The 27682-nt window shown below is 27.8% G+C and overlaps 1 protein-coding gene across 13 annotated transcripts; it reads left to right on the forward strand.

Annotated features, from left to right (window-relative positions):
- The first annotated feature begins 3117 nt into the window (after positions 1 to 3117).
- On the forward strand, positions 3118 to 26923 carry LOC145200354 (inositol hexakisphosphate and diphosphoinositol-pentakisphosphate kinase 2-like). 13 transcript variants are annotated; one of them, XM_090083219.1, is made up of 19 exons: positions 3118 to 3271; positions 6405 to 6629; positions 7057 to 7295; positions 7448 to 7796; positions 7909 to 8070; positions 14626 to 14948; positions 15408 to 15593; positions 18742 to 18974; positions 19401 to 19516; positions 19898 to 20013; positions 20204 to 20270; positions 20396 to 20679; positions 20783 to 20855; positions 21049 to 21173; positions 21307 to 21421; positions 21585 to 21736; positions 23561 to 23700; positions 25637 to 25729; positions 26100 to 26923. In XM_090083219.1, exons 2-19 carry the CDS (start codon positions 6492 to 6494, stop codon positions 26273 to 26275), a joined length of 3087 nt encoding a protein of 1028 aa, XP_089939345.1. In that variant the 5' UTR covers positions 3118 to 3271; positions 6405 to 6491; the 3' UTR covers positions 26276 to 26923. The 13 variants fall into 13 exon arrangements, 12 of the variants coding, with proteins under 12 accessions (XP_089939345.1, XP_089939355.1, XP_089939352.1 ...); XM_090083220.1 differs by lacking the exon at positions 3118 to 3271 and adding an exon at positions 5568 to 5583; XM_090083218.1 differs by lacking the exon at positions 3118 to 3271 and having other exon boundaries at positions 5644 to 6629.
- Positions 26924 to 27682: the final 759 nt, after the last annotated feature.

Below are 27682 nucleotides of genomic sequence, written 5' to 3' on the forward strand. Positions count from 1 at the left end.
TTTACACTTTTTTAATTACTTTTTTAATTCGTATTTTTGAATATAAATTAATTTTATATTTTGGTTTGCTCCAATAGATTTTAAAGACTTATTTTGTAGATATCTTATTTGAGACATGTAGATATCTTGAGGAATCATCTTATAAGTACAGTATATACCTGTGTATAAGTCGACTTCCTATTTTTAATTAAAAAATTTAGTTTGATTTTTTTAGCTGATATATTTGTCGAGGTGTTTTTTCCACAGATTAATATTTTTGTCTTCATACGTTCTTAAAAAAATTTTTTGATTCATTCTTAACGGCTTGAAGTTTCGACTTAAAGACCCGTATATACGGTATTTAGGGTTTTCAAAAAGTGGTTAAAATTGTCTTAATTTCGTTTTTTTTTTGGTTTTTTTTTCTTGGCTTCAGCAACAAATTATGATCCCACATGCTCGTGGAGCTAATGTGAAATTCGCAAAAAAAAAAAAGGATGGTTAAAGACTTTGCCTAGAGAGACGACTATTGTTTTAAAAAAAAATTTGTGTTTCAGTAAAAAGCTTTGAGCAATGACCTCACAAAATAACTAAACGGGTGAATTGTTTGAATGGGTGAATTTAGAAAAAAAAACTCTTTATTAATACACTAGTTTGGACCAATCGCCAAAATTTATTGAAAGATTCCAGCATTTGTTTAGAGCATTTATTTAAATACAATTTAAAAAAAAGTTCTCTAATGGATTTTTCAAAAATTGAATCTTCTGCTTTTGGATCTTTCAAAAAATAAATCTTCTGCTTTAAATTTAAATCAACTTATGTTTTGTTTAATGCATTAAGCAAACTTTTTTTTTTTTTATCAAAAATTCAAAAAGATGGTTTTTTTAATTGTATCTCATTTTTTATATTAACATTAAAATATTAAAACTTTTGTAAATTTGTTATCACGCAGTACTTTTCTACTTTGTCGGTTTCAAGTAACCTAATCACAAATTTCTTATAACATAAATGCTGTCGAACAAAATGACATAGACGGTCAGTAGGCTTGTTCTCTTTCCAGTAGTTGCTTCATAAATGGAAAGCTTTAGTCTTGTACAATTGCGACAATACAAGTTCCGAAGACGGAATGCGTTGTTCTATAGAGCTTTTACAACATCAAGAGCGTTTTTGTTTCGTGCGTATTAAAAATTACGCTGTTATTTTTAAGTATTTATAAATAGCGTTGATTTTCCTCAGGTTTTAATTGCTAAGGAGTTCCAATTTTTGGAAAACTAATTGGTAAGTTTAATAGCTTTTTTCTTGGATATAAATATATATGAAGACTCCACGGGAAGAAACGGCAGGGTCACATTTTGAAAGTTTCGACTTTTTACACTTTCTAGCTTTACTAACCATAATAGCATATTTTGTATTTGAACTCAAATCAAATAAATGATTTAATGCATATTTAAAGTTTTTCTAAATTTTCCTTAAACTTCGAAACTTATAAAGGTTTAAAAGTTTAATAATGATTTATCTCAAAATGAAAAAATGTGACCCTGCCGTTTCTTCCCGTGGAGTCTTCATATATATATATATATATATATATATATATATATATATATATATATATATATATACCCAGCAAGCACACAACGTTAAAATAACGTTGATCAACGTCGATCAACTTTATTTCAACGTTGTGTGCTTGCTGGGTATATATATATATATATATATATATATATATATATATATATATATATATATATATATACACACACACACAAACACAAAAATAAAAACTTCTATAAAATAAAAAAAAACTCATAACATTTTAAATAATTTAGTCTGGGACTTTGAATCCATATATTAAAGTTTTGACGCACACATGAATGAGCTTAACTAAGCGGTTAATAAAGCAGTTAACGAAGCGGCAAGCAAAAGATTTACCACGGTAATTAAGGTGATTTTTAACATTGGTTTGATGCTAAAAACAATTATAATCAGTAAAAACCCTGATTCCAAGTTGTTTTTTTTTTGTTAATTTATTCTCTAAGTTTCTAAAGAAAGCTAAAAATATAGTCTTAAAAATCATCACACAAATAATTCGGCTAGTTAGAGAAAAACAGATTTAGTATCTTTAATTACATATGAATCCATCATTAAATCATGGTGAAGAAGATTTACCATTGAAATATTGTATAGATCTTTTGCAAGTTTTGATAAGGGGGGATATAATGAACGATCAGTTTGTTTAAACTAAAAGTATTAACTTTTATGATGTAACATTCATGACGTTCAACATTATGGTCCGAAGTAAAATAATTTACGTCATAAACAATCACGCGAGGATCACATTTTTCACTTCAATGGTATTTAAATAAACGTATACTATTACGGTAGTAAATAAATGCTCTAAGGTTAATAGATTTACTTCACTTACAAAAATACATGATGCATTTTAGGTTTTACGATAAGCGTTATATTTCCAACAACAATAAAAAAGCTTATGCACTTTTAAAGCTTTATATATATTAGCTATATATGTTATAATTGTAAAGTCATAAAAATTTTATAGATAGAAAATGTGTTAGAGATACAATGAGACATCTCGTTATGTAAAACATGCATACAAACACGTACTTGCCCACACGCACACACATACATACATACATACATACATACATACATACATACATACATACATACATACATACATACATACATACATACATACATACATACATACATACATACATACATACATACATACATACATTCATACATACATACATACATACATACATACATACATACATACATACATACATACATACATACATACATACATACATACATACATACATACATACATACATACATACATACATACATACATACATAAATACATAAATACATACATACAAACATATATGTCTACACACAGAGATATGTTATATATACAGAGATATATGTATATGTGTATGTATGTATGTATGTATGTATGTATGTATGTATGTATGTATGTATGTATGTATGTATGTATGTATGTATGTATGTATGTATGCATGCATGCATGTATGCATTTATTTATGTATGTATGTATGTATGTATGTATGTATGTATGTATGTATGTATGTATGTATGTATGTATGTATGTATGTCTCTGTGCATAGATAAAAAAAAAAAGTACAGCTTTAAAAGTATGCTAAAAAAAATTAACAAATCTTACTATTCCATCTGAATATGCTGATTTTATTGCCTGAATCAATCTGCGAATGACTTAATAGTGAAAAAGTATATCTGGGATTGTTAAGTAAGTTACAGCTTACTTTGTATAAGAGCAACTTAATAGTTTTGTCACATGTTGAACTTTTTTGGTATTTGTAAATTTTTCCTTATTTTTGACACCTATTAATATGAATTCATCATCAAACATGCTGTATTTTTCATTAAGTTGTTTATTTTTACTGCATATTGTTTGTATGAGAAGTGTGCTGTATATGTGTGTAATTATTCAAATTAGTCTCATGAAAAGAAAAAAAGAAAGAATAGAACTCTAAATTTTAAACATTTTAAGATGTCTATTTCCTATAAAACATTTAATGAAAAATGAAAAGCTTTTAAAATATTTAAATGGATTCTCTTCTTAAAATTAATTTTTAACTTGAACAAGTTAAATTTTTTTGTCAATTATTATTAATTTATTTAAGACATTAGTTAAACACAAGTAAAAAAGCAATAGTACACTTTCAACTGCCACTTTGGGTACAAATTGGGAAAAATCTTGTTTTTTCTCTTCAGAATATGTCTTGTTTATAGATTTGATTTTTTATTTAGAACAGTTATTAACAGTATCAAACTCTTTGATAGCTTCCTCAAATTTCAGATAATCATATTATTTAAATCAGAAAGTTATATTTCCAAAACTTAGGGGAAGTTTTCCCTATTGGGTTTCAACTTTGCCTGGAATTTTCCCTTCTATTGAAACCGGGATATGCCCATCACAGAGGTTGAGATTCATCACAATTTCTTAGTCCAACTCCATTCATTCTAATGAATGCTGTTTAATCTAAGATCTTACTAGACCGTATAGCCTTTTCACACCTCTCTCTGTACTTCTAAACTGCCAGTGCAAAAATCTCTAAGCCTTTTATGAAGAAACCAGGTGTGACAGAGGATGGATTTATATTTGTAAAGAGGAATTCCATTCCTTAAACCCTAGAGGAATTCCACTCCTTAAATCATATCATATGACAAAAAGCTTTAATATCATAAGACAAGAAATTATTTACCAAAAAGTTAAATATTTTTTGTCTTTCAAGAGATAAATACAGCATAGTACTGCCCCTAGTGTGTAAAATTAGAATCTTTCAGAGAGAAAAACATCAAAGTTAGCTCAGCTAGATCCTGATATTTGGCTTCTCTTTATTGAACAATTTTTTTTTCAGTTAACAATATTAAAGTAGTTAACAATATTAAAGTAGATGAAGAGAAATTTAAAAAAAGGATTTTTGTTGTTCTTTTTTCACCTTTACTTTATCTTTTATCTTTTATTTGTTTAAATACAATCAGTAACTGAAATTATGAAACAAATCTCATCTTTTTTTTTCTTTTTCTTCAATAGATAATAGTTGACAATTCTACTGCAGAACTGAATATTAGCTAACTTTCACACATTTACATATGTTCACATAGAGTTGTTAGCTCTGAAGATTTGAAATGGACAGTGTTCCATTTCTTCATCAGAAGTTTAAAAAGTTTATCTGGTCCAGATTGTTGGGGGCCTCCTAATATGTTGAGGCCTGGGTAATAAAACTACCCTGATTACTCTCCCTGTATACAGGGCTATGAAGTTTGTGCAAGTTTCTATTATAAAAGTTTCCATAAAGTCTTCAAATGCAATGTGCATATATCATAAATCTGCTTTTGTTAATTTTTGTTTTAACAAACATTTCTCTTAGGTTCAAGTCCTCCTCTTTTAATTGTTTTTAACTTTTTTTTGTATTTTTATGAAATTTTTTTGTTATCTCCAGTCTTAAATTTGTAGCTAGAGTTCACTTTTTTTGTATGTTGTTTTTTTTGTCAATTTAAAATATTCCTATCAAAATATCATTTTCTCTCTCATCTTGCCCTCTATTTTTTCTTCTGTAATTAGTTCATCTTTAGCAATAAATGTTTGCAATATATTTAATGAATACTTTAAATAATCCGTTACTTTTTCTCTAAAAAATATTAAGGAACTCTGGATTACTTAACAGGATTGAGTCAAGTTAACAATTTTAAATCCTTAAAAAAGTATATTGATTACTTTTCATGGCCAACTTCTAATGATCATTTAAAGAATCATTAGGAAATTCTGCAGGATAATTTATTGATTTTAGAGAAGGGACAGACTAGCTATTCATTAAAATAAAAATTTTTAATGCAACAAATAAATTTGAACACTACAAAACGTGCTATAAAACAAAATCTTCTGTATTAATCTTAATTTCTCAACACATCGCAACAAAAAATGCTCATAATAAACTGCTTTTGTAATTGTCAAATTTGTTATGATGTAATCAAAGGTTTTACGTAAACGGCGGACTAACTGCAACTTGCAAACAACGACGAATAAAAGTTTTAGTAATTCTTTTATAACTTTTTGTTTTTTAGTTTGTCTTTGCAGCTTTTCTTTTTGTTCTTTTTTTTTTTTTTTTTTTTTTTTTGTTTTATTATTTATTTTTTCATGTAAAGTCTTTGAAATTGCAAAAATTAGGCATTACTTCTACTTTAAATGTTGAAAATCCTTTTTTTTTTAAAGATTGCATTAAAGGGCAAGAGTGGAGGCGTGCGTTTCCATCTTTTTTATGAGGTTGTCGGTAACCAAAATAAACAAAAAGTATCTTGCGCATCACCCTAAAATCGTTTTTTTTTTTTAAATACTTTTTAAACTTCTACATTGCCGTTTGTTTTGTTTCGCGCTGTTTTAGGCTCATAAATATGTTCAAAACGATTGGCAGTGTTGTTTTATGTTTTACTTAATAATATCTTTTCATTTTCAGGTAACTTACATAACATAATCAAAGAGAAATGTTACTTTTAGCTTAAGAGTTATAAAGATAAGTTTTAAACTCTTCTCTACTAACTGATTAATAGTCACGAATGCATTTTTTAAGACTCAATTGGTATAAATAAGGAATATATCAATCCTCGTTTAATTAATAACAAATATATCGACCCTCATCGTTTCATGACATAAGGCTGTGACTAAAATACTTTTCTTAAAAATCGCGATACTTTTACTGTTTGTACCAAGTTTATAGCTTTAATATTTTATGTTACTGATACTAAGTACTTTAATATTTTATGTTGCTGCTACTATGTTAAGTGAATTTTAATCGTGGATGCTAATCCTTTTATCTCCAGATAATTTTAAAATCTGTTTTTATATTTTGCATAATTAGAAGCAGTATTCTGTTGACAGCTGAATAACAGAAATTCATGTGTCAATTTTTAATGAATTTTTTCTCTGAAAAAAATTGTGGAAGAAGATGGACAACAAAGATCCCTTTAAGAATGATAGACAGGATTTTTATCATGAAAATGATAATAATGGAAGTAATAATGATAATAATGGAAGTAAGATCGACAGGAAAGTGTTGGTAGGCGTTTGTGCGATGAGCAAGAAGGTAGAAATATTGTTCTTTTTTTGTCTCCGCTTTTATTTTTATTTTAATTTCAATAGTAATTGTCATATGTAAAAAGCTTAAAGTTGTAGAAACTCGTGTTGTTTTTGATTTTTATTATATATCAACCTTTTTTATATTATAGTTTTATAAAACGATATTAAATCGTCTTAATATTCGCGCCCGATGTGATTCATTTTAACAGACCACATTTCATAAAAGCCTTTAACGTAGTTTGATAAAGCCTTTGATATAATTTGATAAAAGCATAACTGTAATTTTGCTTAACAACGCACCGTGTAACTTGAATTAAAGGCACATCTACAGATGCTGTCTTTAACTTTATTGTGTATATTTTTTTACGTTTATTAGTATATTATTAATATATTTATAATTTTTTTATATTTACTGTTTAGTTCTTGACCTTTAGACAAATTCTGGTGCGATGAAAGAAATTCTCAAGCGGCTTAAACTTTACAATCTATTGGAGTTTATTATATTTCCCGACAATACAATCCTCGAGGAGCCCATCGAATCGTGGCCCATTGTTGATGCTTTAGTATCTTTCTATTCATCAGGTTTTCCTCTCGAAAAAGCTGTAGCTTATGCAAAATTAAGAAATCCGTTTGTCTTGAATGACTTAGAGATACAAGATCGTCTTTTAGACAGGTGAGAAGTCCCCTAGCTGTTAACATTCTCTCGAACGCTGCTTTTCTTATTTTCTATTTCCTACTGACCAACTTTAATTTACAAATTTTAAAATAAATAAAAGTGTTTAGAAGAGTTGAACACCTGAGTTCAATTTTTTATATGCATTATAGAAGAGAGGTTTACAAGCTTCTAGACAACTACAGAATTAAAACACCAAGATACGCTGTTTTTGAACGTGATGAAAATAATTCTCCGGTCTCAGGTGAGGAAATTATTGAGACAGATGATACTATTATTGTTAATGGAGTCACCTTCACTAAACCGTTTGTTGAAAAACCTGTTAATGCGGAGGACCACAACGTTTTTATATACTATCCATCTTGTGCTGGTGGCGGCTGTCAAGTTTTATTTAGAAAAATTGGAAATAAGAGTAGCCTATATTCATCGCGTAGTCAAATTCGAAGAAACGGATCATTTATATACGAAGATTTCATGCATACAGATGGTACTGATGTTAAGGTAACAAAGGTTTCCAAATTTTACATGAAGCGACGACCTTTTCATTGTTCTCTTGTAGTAAAAAAATAAGTGGTGCTGGTGTATGAAGATCTTTAAAACATACGTGTTTAAGGTATATACTGTTGGAGATGAGTACGCACATGCTGAGGCGCGTAAGTCACCGGTTCTTGATGGAAAAGTTGATCGTACTGCAGATGGGAAAGAGATTCGTTACCCTGTCATTTTAAGCCCCTTCGAAAAAATGGTTGCTTTCAAAGTATGTAGAGCTTTCAAGGTTGGTCACTTATATAGAGCGAGCTTTTCTCCTCATTTTTTCTCACTACTATTTTTTTTCATGAAGCGCTGAACTCACAATATTTCCAGGCGCGTGAAGTGCGCAACCTTTAAAAAATAGTTTGATGCTTTAGTGTCGTAATTAATTTAATTTAGCTTAAAGATTTTATCAGCTTTTTAGTTAGTATGAAAAGTAATAGTAAAACTAAATAAAAGAATAAGATATTTCAAAACTTATTTACTTAGCAGATGCAAATCATAAGATTGCTTTTGAGTAGTAGAGTAGTAAATATTTTTTTTTTTTTTTTTCACCCCACACTCTGCACTTGTAATTCGTTTAACGTACATTTATATTTCATTTTATGAGAAGATCTGACGTCGGTAGGTTTTCGGGAGAAGATTTCCTTTTGACCTGCTTCTTTAAATCATGTCCGCAGGAAAATTATACCTCTATTTTTTACCTTAACTTAAATTTACGAAAAAAATTCCTAAAGTTTAACAGGATTAAACAGGTTTTTAACAAATATTACAAATATTACAACAAATATTAGTTATAAACTGATTTAAACAATTTAGCTGAAGATTGTTGGGAGTTTTTTTGTAAAATTTTGTTCATCTGGTTTAGATAGACAAAAATGTTCGTTTTAATTATTTCTTGAAATATTTTATTGCTGGAATTACTATTCCGAAACGCTTGACATCACATGATAATTATTTAGTTTAATCTCGTACCCTCAGGTTTAATGAGAGATTTTGCTCAATTTTTCCCTGTTTTGGAAAAAACGGTCGGGACCACCACAAATCGTTAATATTTTAATAGAGGGCATAAAACTTTAAAGCTATTACTTTGTTTGCCGTCTTAAGCCCTCTACAGGTGTGTTTTAAAAAACGACAAGTTCAATTAAGGAGTACTTAAGTCACTTTTTTTCTCAAAATAAGTAAACAAGTTGTTTTGTTTTACAACAACGCTCTGTTGATTTAAACCGCGCAATCAAAAACATCCAAGTATTTAGTTACAGCTGGCAAAATATGAGATTATGACCATCGAGACAAAACAATTTGTAAGTAAACGGATTTATAAGCAAGAAAAAATATTAAGTTTCAGGTTGGTTTTAAAGTTATATATATTTTTATAGTATTGCAATCCATCTTGAAATTGTAAATGATATAAATCTTTATAACAAATTTAACAACAACAAAAATTTTATAACAAACAAATAAAGCTCGTGTCATTTGTTTTTGCATTTAACTGAAAAACCTCCTTTCTGTGTTTAAAATGTTTATGATTAATTAAAAATGTTTGTTTACTTCTGTGCATTTATTTTTGAAGCTGTTGATGTGTGTGAAGTGAGAAATTTTAATAAACTACTTTAAAGAAGAAAGGAGGATAAAGTTAATCAACTTTAAATCAACAGGGTAAACAATTCATCTTCACTACAGCATGATTGCATCTCCACTATAGGATGATTGCATCTCCACTATAGCATGATTGCATTTTCTTACAACAGTTGTGACATGGAATGACATAAATAGTAGAACTTGGTTACAAATATTTTATTGTTGTTGTTGTTGTTTTAATTATTATCTTTATTATTATTGATTTAATTTTTACTTTTCATTTAATTGCTATTCGATTTAATAACTTATCTTAGCTTTCGAGAGATATATTTGAATAAAATTTATGATTATAAATGGATACAAAGATCTTGCTTTGATTTACAAGTCACTGGGAAATTTCTGTTGTTGTTGTTTGTTTTTTTGTTTTTTTTTTTGTTTTTTTGTTTTGTTTACGTAATAAATGTAGTTTTTGTGCTGATTATATAATTAAAATTCTTAAGAAAAACTAAAAGTAAAAATAACATTTACTAATATTTTCTCAATTAAAAAAAAAATTTTTTTAAGTTTTTTTCAGTTAGTCTTTTTTCTAAGCAGGGTAGTATAGCTGACTCCCCTAGATAAGTAGGGTAGTATAGACTCCCCTGGATAACATTAGTTTTCATTGAAAGCGAAACGTATTACAGTAAGGATGTAAATAAACTTTTAAGTGAACTTATGTAAAAGTTCTTTACATAAACTTTTAACTTTTTTATGTCTGGCTAATTGTCTTTCAAAGAATGTATTTTATCCGTTTTTCAGTCATTTTATTGTATTGGGTGATTATCAAATCTTGTCTAAAGAGAACTTTACAAATATAGCTTTGAGTTAAACAAGACTTTTATTTAACACAGCCAACATGCATTATTTAACTCACCATATGCATTGTTTCTTGAACTTAGTTGTAAAACGTCTTGGGAAAAACCCGAGTTAACGGGAAATTTAAACTAGTTGATATCTTCAGACTTCTTAGTCTGATTTATTTATGAGAGATGCAGACGAGTGCTTTTATTTGACACACGTTATTAAGGTTTAAACAACACAATGCTAAAGTGAAGATAACAAATGATTGAAGCTAATCTACCATGGTCGCCAAATCCTCCAAACTATTTAACAAAAAGATTATTATGTTTAAGTTACATGTTTACAGGATTTTCGATTAAGCTCTAATATGTTTAAATTATTTTTTTTAAAAAAATTCTTCATTTGATACAACTAATCAAATAAAGATTGTTTATCAAAAGATGGGATTTTTTATAGTTAAAAGTAAAGTTTATGACTTTTTTTTGTGTAACAGCTTTCTTCCGGTTTACTATTTTAATTGTCACAACAAATATTGAGTAAAAGGCGTTCCATAGTAAGATGCTGCTCACAAGCATGACGCTTTTTTAAATTCATATTTAATTAACTGTCCTAATATTTTAAATAGTTGTAGTCTTAAAGTACTTTTGTTTTTCGTCTACTTACAATCTATTTACAATCTATAAATATTTGAATCTCAGCTGCAATTTTTAGATTTTGACCGAGGAAATCGCCGTAAGAATCGTAAATTATTTATAATTTTAAGATAAATTTTAATTTATTTTTCTTAAAATAGGAAATTTGGGAAAAAATAAACAGTTAAATTTAGAATTTCTACTTGTTTTAAATAAAAAGCATCAGAGGACTATTGGGTCGTGTGTTTGTATGAGATATTGATTAGCAACCGGTTCAGTTCCTGCCAAATCTTATCAGTAAATACAAAAGATAATAAAACAGTATTTAAATCAAATATGTTCTGTTAGATATAAAAGCTTAAAGCTCGAACGCTAAAACAGAGGTAAACTGGCCAGTTTTATGGTCTGAAAAAAGGCGACGATCTGTAATGTAGGAAGAGTATTGCTCTACAAAAGTAGAAAGGCTCATAGCACCTGCATGTATGTATACCAAGCTAGCTATCTACATTTACTCTAATTTTTAAATTTATTACCATTTCTTCCTAATTGTGCAATTAACATTAGCATGATTCTGATGTTCTATTTTTGTTTACAGTTAAAAAAACAACTTCCTAGTATATATATATATATATATATATATATATATATATATATATATATATATATATATATATATATATATATATATATATATATATATATATATATATATATATATATATATATCTGTCAGATTTTAACTGTTTTGTTTAAACCTTTAGTTAGAGAGCTATAATTATATTATGCCACAATATATATATATATATATATATATATATATATATATATATATATATATATATATATATATATACATACACACACACACACACACACACACACACACACACACACACACACACACACACACACACACACACACACACACACACACACACAAGCACTTAATATAAAATACACTACAGAGTTGTTTAAGTACTGATAGCTATGGTTACTTGATATTATTTATGTGCAGTTATAAGTATCAAATACTGTATATGATGCATACTATAGGCAATAAGTGCGTGCTGTGTTTATGACTGTCAAAGTAATTTTTGGTTTACTCTTATTATCTTTGCATAATGGTAGTAATCGTCAGAAAAACTAAAATCTAAACTAACAGCTATGAAAAAAATAATTTCTCTGGTACAAACTTAGATACTATGTATATAAAACCACACAAGTAATTAGGATTGAGAATCTTATAGTGGCTGCATAAAATTTAAGACTGATTTAGCCAAAAGTTTCCTTATTTCAAATTAAAAGCTTTGGAATAGAAACATTTATTTGGTTTTAACTAGTGTTGTTATCGACTTTGACTAAATCAACTAAAAGTCAGCTAGTCAAAAGTCAAAATAAGTGAACTTTGAAAAATCGAATTGTTGATTTAATTGACTATGGGTTTTTTACTAATCGACTAAAAGTCGATTTAATTGGGTTATCATCCTGACATCCTTATTTCTATTTTTTCACTTGATTTGATTTTATTAACCTTTAATATTGTTATCATGCTGACCAATTAGTAAAGAGGAATCTTTGTTAGTATTTTATCTTGTAAAGATAAATTATTTATAAAGAATAAGTCATGCGTAAGAATATCACTCATAGCGGTTTTTTTAATTTAACCAAAATATCTGAACATTGAACCTAATTTGCTGTATCACATAAACTAAACTCTTAGCTTACTGTATGTACCACTTCATTAATATTTCCTTTTTCTCATTATAGTAATCAGTTGATGCTTTTTAAAACAAAATGTTAAGTAATGTGTTATGATACTCAGTTAAGGATGCAAAAAAGTGTTATAAATCTGCTACCCAAAAAAAAGTTTAGCCACCCTATTTACCCCCACCTATCTACGCTACTGTTTTTTATTAGTCAATTTTTTTTTTTAATTTTTTGCCTTTAATTGTTGTGAAAAATGATATCAAATGCCCATCTGTATTTTTTTTCTTTACTTTGTGATTTTACTTTCCGTTTTTGTTTGTTTATTCAATTTTAATTCTTCTAAGAGATTAGATGAATTAAAATTGAACAAAGAAAATGCTCTTTATAAAACAACAGTGTATGTTATTATAACAGTATTATATACCACCTAGTTTTTTTGTTTACTCTTTTAAAGTTCTATTTGTTTCATAGCATATAAAAGATAAATTGTCAAGCAACATTAAAGTATATGATTATAATAAAAATTTTTATTCAAATATTTCAACTAAATCGACTTTTAGTCGACTTTCAATTTTAAAAATGTGTTAGTCGACAGTTGAATAATTTCAAAGTCGTAACAACACTAGTTTTAACTGCCAAATACTTTTAAGACAACTAATCTCTGATTATAGAAAAACAAATATGTTTGTTACAATAAAGAATGTACATAAAGGTTAATTTCATTTTATACAAAACTCTCAGTGAAAATTCAGTTTATACAAAACTCTTAGTGAATTATTACCATGCAAACCTTTTCCATGGATATACTTCATATCTTTTATTAACAACATCAGCAAGCTTTTCTTGTTTACTCAAAAGGATAAAAAAAAAAAACATCATGCATCAACTGAAATCCTAATCATTCTAGATTAAGTGTCCAAAATTTTTTTTATAATAATCAATGAAATGTGAAGTATTCTTCACAAATATTATACAGCAACTTATTTTTTATCTGAATTGAATGTTTCAGTTTGACTTTATACAATTCTACCTATCAATCATGTAACCCTTAGATCTGACTGGAGGCTTTTAAATTGTATCAATTTTCTATATAAATTTTAATGTTGAGTTTTTTGCATTTAATGTAATTAATTGCAAGGTTTAAAATTTACATAGTAGTTCCGAATCATAATTTACATAGGGGCACAACAAATTCTGGGTTATTTCCAAATTCTTTAGTGAAATTTTGCTCTAGTTTTTATATTGTCTCTTTTTATTTTGTTTTTCCAGTACATCTCTTTATTTTATTTTTCCAGTACTTCTGATAAACCAATTACATTTTCATCTTGGCTCTTTTAGCAGAAGTGAGAAATTCCTGTCTCTAATTAAAGTAAATTAAAAAAAGTTATAATATAAATTAATAATTGTTTCAATAGTTTGTTTAGCAAGATCTATCAAATTAAGTATACCTATACTAGAAAACCAACCTGTATTTTTTTTAACTTTTGGATTGCTAATTTCTACATTATTTTCTTAATCTGTCAGAGATTGCATCAATAGTGGTTGATATTCTCAGCTTTTGTTGATTAGTTTATGATTTATCGATCCAATCTTTTAATTTTGTAGTCTCTCTTCTGTTCAAGGCATAGAAATTAGTTTTGCAAGCTAACACCCCTCCAGATTATACTCTCCTTAAAGTAGGTTTCAAATATGATTTTGTATTCCAGATTTTGTATTATTGAAAAAGACTTTTGTTGTATAAATTGTATAATGTAAAACAACAAGAACAAGTTATACTTTTTATTTTAATAATATTAATATTTTTTAATACTTTTTAGAGTTTTACTGACATTTTTTTTGTTGTAATATGACAACATTATTTTTTTAACATCTTTTGAAATAAACTAAATGTAAATGAAAATTATGTTTTGCAGTTAGTTTAGATTTTACAAAACATTTTGAAACACCAATAATAATAGTTTTTAAAAGTAACAAAAGGTTTACCCTGGCAGTCTACAGGCAAGTACAGTGGTGCAGTTTTTTTATGCCTTTATATTTAGCAAACAGTTTGTGGTTTTGATCTACTACGTGCAGACGGAAAATCTCTTGTATGTGATGTAAATGGATTTAGTTTTGTAAAAACATCACAAAAATATTATGATGACTGTGCTCAGCTTCTAGCAAAAATTATCTTAAAAAACTTTGCTCCTCAAAATTGGCGAGCCATGTTAGCAAATGTACCAGAAGGAGATTTAATCAAACAATCTATAACAAACAAAGTTGAAAAAGATGACCATTTAGAATTGCGTTGTTTGATTGCTGTCATGAGGCATGGTGATAGGACTCCAAAACAAAAAATGAAGATGGTTGTAACCCATAAACTGTAAGTGTTGAAACCATTTCACATTTTGTCAATTTAAAAATCTTTCTTGATTTAACATCATTTTACTAGATCAAGCTTAAGTATTTCCAGAGAAATATAAATTTGCTAAAAGAAATTTGCTTTAAAAATATTTAAAAGATCAAAGGCTCAATACCTTGATTTTCTTAATTTTTAAGTAATTAAAATTATTCAAATTGGTTTGAAAGTAAAACTTCATGAAAACCAAGACAGTTGTTAGCTGTTAACTTTTTTGAGATTTCCTTAAGCACACGCATCATGCATTATGCGTATTCATAATATCACAATTTATATCCATTTAGTCTGGCCTTCTTATGCATATTCATCATACCACAGTTTTTATTCATTAAGTCTTACTTTGTAGCATTCATAAATAAGAAAAACCATTTGTTTATTTATGTTTGTATTTCAGCAAACACTAATTTTATGTTAACTTATTAGATTTCATGACATATTTATCAAATATGGTGGCAATGAAGATGGCTCTATTAAGTTAAAAAAGCCAACTCACTTGCAAGAGATGCTACATATTTTCTGCAGACTTATTGAAGGTGACAATAATAAAAATCTAAACCCAATTGATGAAGACAGACAAAAGCTTACGCAAATGAAAAGTGTTCTGGAAATGTAATGCAATTTTTTTTTGTTGTTGTTTTTAAAAATATTTGTTTCTGCTTGAGCTTAGATAGGGTGTACCTGAAGCAAAATTTTCTACACTAATCATTTCTGATGATTATTTGAAAATTTATTAGTTATGAATATTTAACAAGCAGTTGTCTTTGTATCTTTTGAAATATTGTAACTTGGAATATTTTAAATGCTTTTAGCCTTAAACAAAAAGCTGCAACAGAAAAAAATATTTCACGCTAAGCAATCATGATTATAGTTTTGATATTTTGATATTTTATTTCATTTAAATAGTGTGAGTATTATTATTTGTAGTATATGTGGAACAATTGTTTTGCTTTTATTTTTACTAAATTTTAGTATAAGGTTCCTTGCCAAATTTTTCACAGATGTTACTGCATACTTAACAATCTATATTTTATGCAATTTTCAAACTGATTTTTATCTAAAACTGTTGTAAGCTAACTGCTTTATGTTGAACTCCTTGTGTTGAACTACTCTTGAAAATAAATCCCTAAAGAACAATTTGTTTGATACTAATTACATAATGTTTTTAACTGTGACAGAATTGGAAGATTTGGATAGCTAACTGTCAGGAAGGAATGTTTAACTTGTTATTTAAAATAACCTTTGCTACTAGGAACTGCTGATATTTTTTAATACTAGGCATCTGGACTGTATATTTATTTACAGCAAAATATTTATTAGCTTCTCCCATTAGTGTTCTTAGTGAACAATTGTTCGGTGAAGCAACTTAATTATATATCAATAGAAGAGATAGTTTACATGGCAAGCATATCAATAAACCTATATTTAGCATGTAGCATTGGACTGATGCATAACAACAAAATTAATTGACCAAAACTATAACTCTAAAGTCTTAACAAATTTATCTAAGGCAGATTCTAATTTAATTCCTACTATTACTGATAAATATTTTAATACTACTATGGGTAAAAAATAACGGGAATTTGTTTATAAATCAAATACTCTATTTATTCTTCTAAATTCATTTCATCTCCCTCAAAGTAGTCTGCCTCCCCCTCCCCGATGCAATAACTTGTGCTAACATTTTTTCCAATTTCCAAAACATGCTGCAAAGTCTTCTTCTGGCATAGCCTTCAATTCCTTCTTTGTTTCAGTTTTTATCACTTCTATCAATTCAAAACGGTGTCCACAAAGCGGTTTCTTGAGTTTAGCAAATAGCCAAAAGTCATAGGTGCTAAGTCAAGCAAATTTAGTAGCTGCAGAATAATATGGGTTGAGTTTGGTGAAATAATGACGAATTCGAGTGCGGTGTGAAATGGTGTGTTATCATGATGCAATTTTTTTTTTTTTTTAAATGCACAGCATTAAAAAAATAGTATTCTTTGTTGGCAGTTTGGCCAGTTGGAGAGTATTCAAAATGTACCATCCCACAATAATTAACAAAAACTGTAAACATGACCTTGATTTTTGACTTGCTTTGAGGTGGTTTTTATGGTAATAACTCATCTTTGGCATGGTATTCACCCGATTGATCAGTTGTTTCCGGGTAGTAAGTGTAGATCCAAGTCTCATCTTTAGTTATGATGTGTTTCATTTTGTCATGATAGTCGGAAAGTAGTTTTGGAACACCATTTCTTTGATTTTGTTGATTTGTAACTTATCAGTTGATGTTGGTGGTTGTCCTAGCCATGCCTCGTCTTCAACACTTTCCTAACCCTCTTTGAACATTTTGTACCACTCATAAATTCTTGTTTTTAATAGAGCTTGCTTATCGAAGGCCTTCTGCAACATTTTCATTATTTCAGCAGCAGAAATTCTGTTCCACACACAAAATTTAATGGAACTGCATTGTTGAATAGTATTAAACACTTTAAAAACAAAAAATTCACTTTTAGCTGTTTACTAAAAGATGTGTATCTCAAAAATAATGAATATTTTGAGTGTGTAATTTTTTAAAGTGCCAAAGTTAAAAAACAAAAACATTTCTCCCTATCAAAATCACACAAAAATTCAAATTTACCGTTATTTTTTTGCCAACAGCATTAACTTTTGTTTTAACTCATTTTTACATTGCCACAGTTTTCCGTGGCCATTACTTCATAACAACATTTTTTCAAAACTCATCCTTTACTATTTTAACTGTGCTGCAAAGTCCAATTGGGTTTTTCAAGTTGCAATTGAAGTTAGAGGTTTTCTTCTGAGTACTCTCCTGTGAAGTTCTCCGTTTCTGAAGATCCTTCTAGAGGTCCCCTGCACATAATCTTTCCAGTATCTTTTGCAATAAGTGCTGTTAAATCAAGAACAGATAACAGGTGGAGCTGTTTTTGCTGAATTTGAATTTGAATTTTTTTTTGTCAGTAATTCATTTTGAATGCAGTTTCAAGAAGAATTTAATTTAACATATTATTATTCAAATCTTCTAACAATTGACCAATCAGAACATGTTCCTAGTATCAAAAATAGAAAAATGCCATGTTTACTAAAAGTTAGAAGTTTTAGAGTGCTGTAATTCTTTTCTGAAAAATTTTGTAAACAGGATGTAGAAGGTTTTATAAGTAATTCAAAGATATTTAGCCATGTGCTTATGGCTTAAGTTGCATAATACCATGGTGTTCACTTTGGCTCATACATTTTGATTGAAATATAAATATACTTAATCTTTACATATGCACAAAATACAAAATACAAATATACAAATTCAATTATTTATTGTTTTTGTCTGATGTAGAATTTTATAACTGACTGTATATCTAATGGTATATATAAATGCAAAAGACACAAAATTAAACTTGGTTTTTTAAGTTATAGATTTAGATTTTGTTTAGAAATTCTAAAGAAATCTAAAAATCTATGAGATTTTTACTGTTCATAGATAATAAGTTTTGATCAACATATGAAAAAACGTATAAAAAAAATGTCTGACTAATTATTTTCTTACAAGTATTCTAATACAAATTAAATAAAGAAATTTATTTGATAATAAAAAAAGAATTAAATTTCATGACAGAAATTAAAAATCCAATATTTTTTTATTTGTAAATGAGCTTATCAAAACAATTTTGAAGCTAAAAATTTAGAAAAAGATAAAAGTTTTTAGTATTTTAGTGCTACCTTTGTTTTTTAACTTTTTTATTAAATCTTTTTAACACAAACTAAATAGGTATGGTCATTTTGATGGTATTAATCGTAAGATTCAAATAAAATCAATGTCAGATATACGAAATGCTGAAATGATTACTAAGTTAAGAGGAAGAAACGGCCTTGAGCAACACAATGTAAAAGGAGAATCAAGATTGCTTCTTATTGTAAAGTGGGGTGGAGAATTAACACCCTTGGGGAGAAAACAAGCAGAAGATCTAGGAAGAGCATACAGATGCTTGTACCCATCTGATGGTAAGACTTTATGGATTGTGATATGTAAATGCAATGAAATTTGTTTAAAAATATATCTAACTGTATTCACATGTTTTAGTGTAAGTCATTTTTATCAGTTTTTGTTTTCATTTAAATATATTGAGATTTCTATAAAGATAATTAAAAACTAATAATATATAAAGCATAAAAGTAATATAACTTTTATGATTATTGGTTATTAAATATTATTATATGTTATTAGTTAGTTATAAACTATTTGATTTTTATATATTATTTGATTATTATTATTTGATTATTTTATATTATTTGATTATTTTATATTATTTGATTATTTTATATTATTTGATTATTTTATATTATTTGATTATTTTATATTATTTGATTATTTATATTATTTGATTACTTTATATAGATTAATGCTTTGTTATAGTCTTTATATTTAAGGATGTACAATGCCTGGAGGAGGTCTTTTAAGATTACATAGCACATACCGCCATGATTTGAAGATATACTCCTCTGATGAAGGTCGTGTTGAAATGACTGCAGCAGCTTTTGCCAAGGTGATAATGATAATAAGAAAAATTATTTTAACACATTGTATGTAGGAAATAGGATTTACAGTCTTTAAGATGCCACTCTTTGTTTGTGGGAGACTAATCACTGTTTATGAATAATTTATAGTGATAACAGGAGATTGTGACCACAGTTAGTTTACATTATTTTGAGCAAGACATAACACACATTATTTCGTTTATTTTTTAAACTTATACATATATACATAGATACAGAGTTGGCAATTAATAAGTTACACTCAACTAGCCCATATACAATGTGTTAAGCTTTTTTTTTTTTTTTTTTTTTTTTTTTTTTTTTTTTTTTTTTTTTTTAAATCTAATGAATTTCCAATACTCTAAAAGTGTTTGTTCTTTATTTTATTTTAGGGTTTGCTGGATTTGGAGGGTGAATTAACACCAATATTAGTGAGCCTGGTAAAAAATGATAAGTATATTACTGGTATGCTAGATACACCATCTAACATAAGCTGTAATATGCAGAGGTAAGTTTACTAATTCTCAACAAAACTAAATACCTTAATTGAAATGTACAAACTTTTGAATAAAATATAATTCTGTTTGTATCTTGCAACAGCTTTGTATTTAAGTAGTCCAAAATGATTGAATTGTCCTTTTCCCTATTTTGTGACAAGTAATTTTATTTCTTTGAATTCTTTTCATAAAATCATGTAGAGTTAAATCACGAATACATGATAAGTTGCATTCAAAAGATGATTTTACGGAAGAAGATATTGCTGCAGTAAGTGTAAAAATTTGGTTTATGATTTGATTTACTAAGATATCTTATTTAAGTAGTTAGTGATTTTGCAATGGTTTTATTTTACTGAGATATCTTGTTTAAGTAGTTAATTCTGTTTCTTTTAGTTTACCATTACAAAATCAGGGGCAATAGCTGAAGCAATGCGAGTTGTTAAAAATCCTCAAAAGAAGTGTGAGAAGGTTTATAAACTTGTGTGCAATTTTACAAATCAAATAAAAGAACTTTGTAAACATCAAAACAAAAACAAATGCTATTATGAAGAAGGTTTGAATTTAATGCAGCATAGATGGGAAAAATTACAAAACGACTTTAAAAATGGTGATGAGTTTGACATGAGTTTAATACCAGATATTTATGACTGTGTCAAATATGATTATCTCCATAATACGTAAGTGTAGAAAAGATGAATTTGTAATGTTTTAATATTTAAACAAATATATAAGCTTACATATATTTTTGTTTGTTTACATTTGCAACTAATAATTGTTTAGTGCTCTGAACTTAAAAAATTTACCTGAACTTTATGCTGACACCAAAGCGCTTGCTGATATAGTAATACCCCAGGTATATATTTTTTTTTTAATGTTTTATCTTTACTTGATTTATAAATTCATATTTTTACTGAAGCTGTCTGTGCAGATCTCAAGACAATTGTAATTTCATGTTTACAAGCTTGATACAAGATCTAATTTATTGTTGATATTTACAAGCTTTACACAAGATCTAATTTATTGATGTTTGTTTTTTTTAATTTTAGGAGTATGGTATAACTAGTGAAGACAAAATTAAAATCTCAAAAGAAATTTGCAGTGACTTATTATTGAAAATCAAATCTGATTTAAATTCACATATTAGTCAGCAAGTGAACAAACTAGATCCATCGTAAGTAAAAATTTGCTGAATTTTTTTTTACTGAAGTTGTATAAATTTTTTAAATTAAAAAAAAAAAAAGATGATTAAAAAGTATTAAGAATCGAAGTTGTAAACAAGAACTCAACAATTTTAACAATTTTAGAGCTTCTCAAGGTATTGATTCTCCACATTCTCATGTACGTACTCGCTTGTATGTCACCAGTGAAAGTCATGTGCATTCTGTTGTAAATGCCATTAAAGAAGGCAATTTATTTAAGGTCAGATAATATAGAATTGATAATGTTATGATAGTAAAGTTGCATAAATAAGGGTTTTGTATACAGTTAGTTTTTAGAAGAGATAAAATAAAGAGCATAAAAGAAATAAAGATTTAATACTATACATGCAAAATTGATTTTAATTTAATGAATTATTTATTAGGGTTCAGAAGATTCAATGTGCAAGCAGGCTTTAGAATTTCTTAACAACACTGCTGAGTTAAATTATCTTACACAAATAGTTATTATGAAATATGAAGATCTTAAAGTTGATCCAGAGTCTGATGAGCGTTTCAGGATTGAACTATTATTTAGGTATTATTAATAACAGTATGAACCTCATTGGGAAATAGATTTAATTTCTTACTAAAAATAAATTTACTTTTTTTCCTTACTTTTTTATGTAGATCATTCACTAAGTAGCACGATTTTTGTTTCTGGCTTGTAAATGTTCTTAATTGCTTGTGCCTTAAAAGTATAGAAAAATGATTTTTCCAAAACAAATTTTGTTTTAGGAAAATGATTGTTTTGGTTTGATGACATTGGCTTGACCTTAAGTTTATTATGCACATCAAGACAGACTTTGATGAAAATTTTACAGTCCATTTACTGTAATTTTTGCTTAGAGTCTCAACCAGCTCTGTATAGTTTCTTTGCCTAATGAACCCCAGGAAGCCCCAAACCATAAACCCTGTTTTATTAGTAAAAAGCAGGGTTTTTACTAATACTTTGTTAAAGCAAATGAAGTATTAGTAAAAACCCTGCTTTTTACTAATACTTCATTTGCTTTGATGAAGGTTTGAATTTTGCCTCGCCCAGCTTAGAGAAGTCTTGAAGGTACTTGAAGGGTTCTATCTCCTTATGTAAAGCTCTATCAAATTATTTTATAAGACTTGATGTGCTTTGAATACCCTGATAAATGTCTGAACAGTAGGATTTTTTTGGGAGGTGTGTTTTTAGGAATAGCATTTCTCCCAGATAAACTTTTTCTTTTTGCTACTGACCTCTCCTGAACTTTGAACTTTTTTTTTTTTTCTTGTGACCTTTTTTGGGTGAGTATCTGCTGGCACTCATCAATTATATTTAAAAAAAATTGAATCTTTTACTGTTATTCAAATAATCTTTTTTTTAAAAATTTCCTCATTGTACACAGCATAGATTACTTTTTTTTGGGTCTTGCTATATAAATACTGAAATAATTCAAATTCATATTTTGAATTTTTTATCTCTTTCAGCAGTCAATGTATTATTGCTTATCTATATAAATAAATACACTATTTACAAAATATATGTGCAAATATATACATAAATATGTGTGTTATTTGTATACATAAATTTTGAACTACAACTTGGTATTCTGTACACTCAGTATATAAATTAATTAATATTTGCACATTTACAATATTTTTCTTCTTTTTAGAAAGTGCTTCTTGTGTTGTAGTGCAGAAAAACAAATATATTACATTAAATACATTAATTACATATTACAATTTACAATTAAGTAGGTGCTATAACCTAAAGTAGGGAGTCCTATAAACTGAATTTCTTTGTGCCACTCTAAAAGAAATAATTTTTGAAAGTCAAATGTCTATATAGATATATTTAACTGACTCAGTTAGAAACAGTTTCACAGTTATCAGACTTATACACAAAAAGTTTTTATGGATGCAATCAGTAACAACCTTAGAGAAAAGTCATAGGAAAAAATTCCAATACTTGAGTGAGTTTCTGATAAATTTTTGGGATAGCAAATTTCATTGGTCTCTTTTCTCTCTATCTTTTAAAAAAATACATTTATTCACCTTATGACTAATATGTAAGGGATTTTAAAAATTTTAAGCAATATTTTTTCAATCTAGTTTAGAATTTTTCAAATTAACAAATTTTATATTATAATTCTGAGTAAAAATTGTTTATCTATGAAATGAGGTGCATAGGTTTTCCTGAAATAAGTTTTATAGACCTCACCCAATTTAGCAGATAACTCCACAGTGTTCTTTTTTACCCTAGCTATAATAGCCATTTTATACATTTGAGACATTAGGAATCAGTACTTACAAACCAGAAACAAAAAACATCGAGCTATTTTACATATGTTTAATGATAAACATAATTTTTCATATTAAAACTATGATTTAGTCCTGGTGTTAAGTGTCCTGATAATGTTGAAGCAGTACAAGTGTTACAGCAAGAATCAAAAGCTAACGATTATGTTATGAAAAAGTATTTTGATGAAGAAATAGATTTACTAGAGAAAGCTCAAAATAAGCAAAAAGCTGGCAAGTAATTTGATTTAAAGATATGTGTTTAAAGTTTAGATGGGTGTTGTGTGTGCAATTACATACATACATACATACATACATACATACATACATACATACATACATACATACATACATACATACATACATACATACATACATACATACATACATACATACATACATACATACATACATACATACATACATACATACATTTATTAGGGATATCCATATTTACATGGAGAAAAAAATTGGTTTCAGTACATAAGCTCATTTTGTTCTTTTTTTAAATATTTCAGTTAAGTTTTAAAAAAGTTTCTTAGCTAAATAATATTTAGATGTTGCTCAATAAAGCCACAAGTTATACAATATATACACAATCATACATTATGCAATATTTGGTGTTAAAGTAAGGTATTTATGATGAGTATTAGAAATTGTATATCTGGCTTTGTTCTTGAGCATTGAATAATTACTTTATCCTTTATTGTTATGATTCTAAAATGTTTGTAAGTGGATTTTAGCCATGTTTTAACTTGTTAAAAATGGTTGGAAAGTAAAGTTTTATTTGATGGACACTCAAGCTGCTGTGTGGCTAGTTTGTCAACTTGAAAAGTAGAATATTGGCAAAATCTTCACTGTTCTGCAAGGACCAGGCTGTGGACAAAACTTAGCTTTATTTGAGTGATTTCAAAAGTTTTGGTTAACCATTGACTAAATAAGTTGCTCTGATACATGGTGCTTGACTTAGTAACCCACAGCTGCAGCAACTCAGAACAGAGATTTCAATTCTTAAAGTCTTTGACTTCAGGCAAAGCTTCATTTATTGGATTAGAAATGGTTCTACTTCCGCTTCTTCCCAGCAAGATATCAGCTGAAGAGAAGTCAGTCATGGAAGCAACAATTTTTAGTGGAAATGATTGGAGTATCAGGGGATTGAAATGTCTAGTGGCTGTATGTAATGATTTAGAGAAGAAGTAATTCCATGAACTGGTGACATCATCATCAAATGCTGCTTTATCGTCAATTGGGCCTGGCATAGCCATCTAGCCTGGGTATGATAAAGTTATTGATGACAGTGCAGAGTGATTAATTGCACTGGTGAGAACTTTCAATCAATCAATGAGAAGGACAAAGTCTTAGTGGTTGAATTCAACATCCTGGATAAGTTTTTATGAAATGCTTAACATAATGCTCACAATAGCACCCTGATCGCATTCGTCCCTCGGTAGCTGGCTACTTGAAAAGCTTGAGAGCTGTAATAGTTATATAGAATGAATTGTTTTGTGTTATATGCTCACTCAATGCAATTTGTCAGGTGTATTCAAGTATTTGAAAAAGTTACTAATTTAATTGCATTTAGCATCTGCATATCATCCACATTGCAGATTTCAGCCATAAAAATGTAACTGCGGCAAATGCATCTGTACTGCTAAAACTTGACCTCAATTGAGCAACCTCTCAATATCAAAAAGTAAATGCAAAAATTTCCATAAAAATTAATTTTCATTAAAAGAATAATTTTAGATACTAGCCTTGATCTTTTATAAAAAACTTTTTATGAACATCTCACCATAATAAGTTTATACATACATATACACAAATATATATCTAAACAAATATATGTGTGTATGTGTGTGTATATATATATATATATATATATATATATATATATATATATATATATATATATATATATATATATATATATATATATATATATATATATATATATATATATATATATATATATATATATATTAACGGTTTTATTAGTTTGATAATGGCTCTCACCATATGAGCCGAAATATTACATAAAAAAGAAAAAGAAATAATAGTATGATACCGTATATGATGTTTTAATAATTATGATAATTTTACACATACTATTAAAGATGTCACTTAAATTTTTTATATATATATATATATATATATGTATATATACATATAGCGGAATACGAAAGTTCCAGAAATTCAGTTGCTGATATACGTCGTGGCGGAAACATTCGCAAGAAGTCGTTGAACAATCAAAAACTACAGCAAAGTTAGTAATATTGTTACATATCTGACAAAAGTCACAATTTAGCACAAACTTGTTACTGAGATTTAACAAATTTTAAAGGATTTGTTGAATTTTTTTTTTTTTTAAAGCAAATTTAGGTTTAACAGCTGGTATAGTGATACAATAACTATTGTCATGCAACAAAAATGATTTGTTTACAGGTGCTTTTACAAATCGAAACTAATGCCAATGACTTTTGTCTGTATATTGATGATATCTTCTTAAATTTTTTTAATAAAGTTATTGCTTATCTTTTTTTGCAATTTTCGGAGTTGAAGCACGTGCGAAATAAAATTACATACAAATGTTCTTGTTTTCTTTAGAAACGTTTGAATTTATTTGTTTTCTTTAGAAACGTTTGAAATGCCTCCTACGCTTTCCTCTTTACATAAGTTGCACAGCTGTTTGCGTTTAAAGCAAGTCAATTCTTTTATCGACCAAATGACTACAGGTTTTAAACAAAACAATAGATTATCAATGGTTAATGAGTTTCCGTCATGCGATTTCTATTCTATGACAGTTAGGTGATTTTTACCTAACTTTATGGACATCTTAGTTATCGCTTGATTTAGAAAATAAAATTTACTTAGGAAGTTGCTATTTCTATGTGCTGGTCATATTCTCGATTTACTTTTTAAACTTAGTGCAGATGCCTGACGGGAATTAATTTCTGTTTTAATTTTTATATCTGACTGTTGCTCAAAATCTGCAACTTGTTGAGTTCCATCTGCTTAAAATGGTGTTCACAGTGCATTAAAAAATTTATTTTTTTGAAAAGTTGGTGTTTAATTTGTTTCCTCACCAATGCCGTGAGAATTATTTGCAACATTTAAGCGTACTAATCGCAGATCTTCATTCATGATAAAGGTTCGGTTTCATTCATGAAAACGTTTATCAACGGTTGTTGATAAGTCTAACACTTATTCTTTGAGGTCTAAACTGTGAAAAAGAGATTTAGGTTTTTATGACATTTTTATACAATGCTAGCGTTGATTTTTTCGTTTTATCATTTTGCTCTATTTTTTGCTCTCTTTTTTAGTGACTTTGATTTCAGTTAAATATATTTTTGTATGGAATTCTTTACATATTTATTTGGTACGAAACTTGTAAATAGTTTTTGATTTTTTTAAGTCAATTAATCTAGTCTTTTTAAAGGTTGCTTTCTTGATATACAAAGCATGTGTGTTTTAGTCTTAAAGAAACATTTGTTATTCTAAAGTCTTAAATTGACAATTGTAGTTTTAAACCGGTTTTACTAATTCAAAAATGTACTTAATATCACAACTAAGTGATAAATGCAGCAGTTCTTTATTGACGTAAAATTTCGACCTTAACAAAATAACTCAAAAAAAAACTGCTGAGCTTAAGAACCTAATGGGGTCCCTTTCCAAAGGAATTTCACTTTCAAATAACTTTTTTTCAAGTTGCTGTTGATGACCCCCTAAAAAAATTATTAACATTAATACAGTAGAAGGTTATCGTTGCAGCACTCATGAGAAACTTATGTAAAAAAAATCGTGTTTCAAAATGTGTGAAACCTTCCCGCATTGTTGACATAAAACACGTCTAACAAATCTTAGAAAATTTTTTTAATCAACCCTCTAATAGATAAATGAATGCTGTGCTTATTTTTAAAGAAGAATATTCTGAGTAAATTGATTAAATCGGATAGTGATGAAATATGTATGTTTTTAAGAAGAGGTCCAGCTTTCATCACGCAACAAGATGACTATTGAATGAACAAACGAAAGTTATTAACGAAACATCGAAGTTACTTTGAACAGTGTTAACAAGTTCGTGAAATCTTTTTAACTGAACGCCACAAATCGTCGCATAGGTATTAAAAATAAATGGTGGAAAAAACTGTATTGTTTTCGCTAGTAAAAGGATTTTAGGAATATAAAACCAAGCACCCAGAATATTTTTTACGGCAGT

The sequence above is a fragment of the Hydra viridissima genome, unplaced genomic scaffold (genome assembly GCF_058129835.1).
Source record: "Hydra viridissima isolate aposymbiotic clone 2 unplaced genomic scaffold, HvirCarnegie_v1 scaffold_3, whole genome shotgun sequence".
Classification (NCBI taxonomy): domain Eukaryota; kingdom Metazoa; phylum Cnidaria; class Hydrozoa; order Anthoathecata; family Hydridae; genus Hydra; species Hydra viridissima.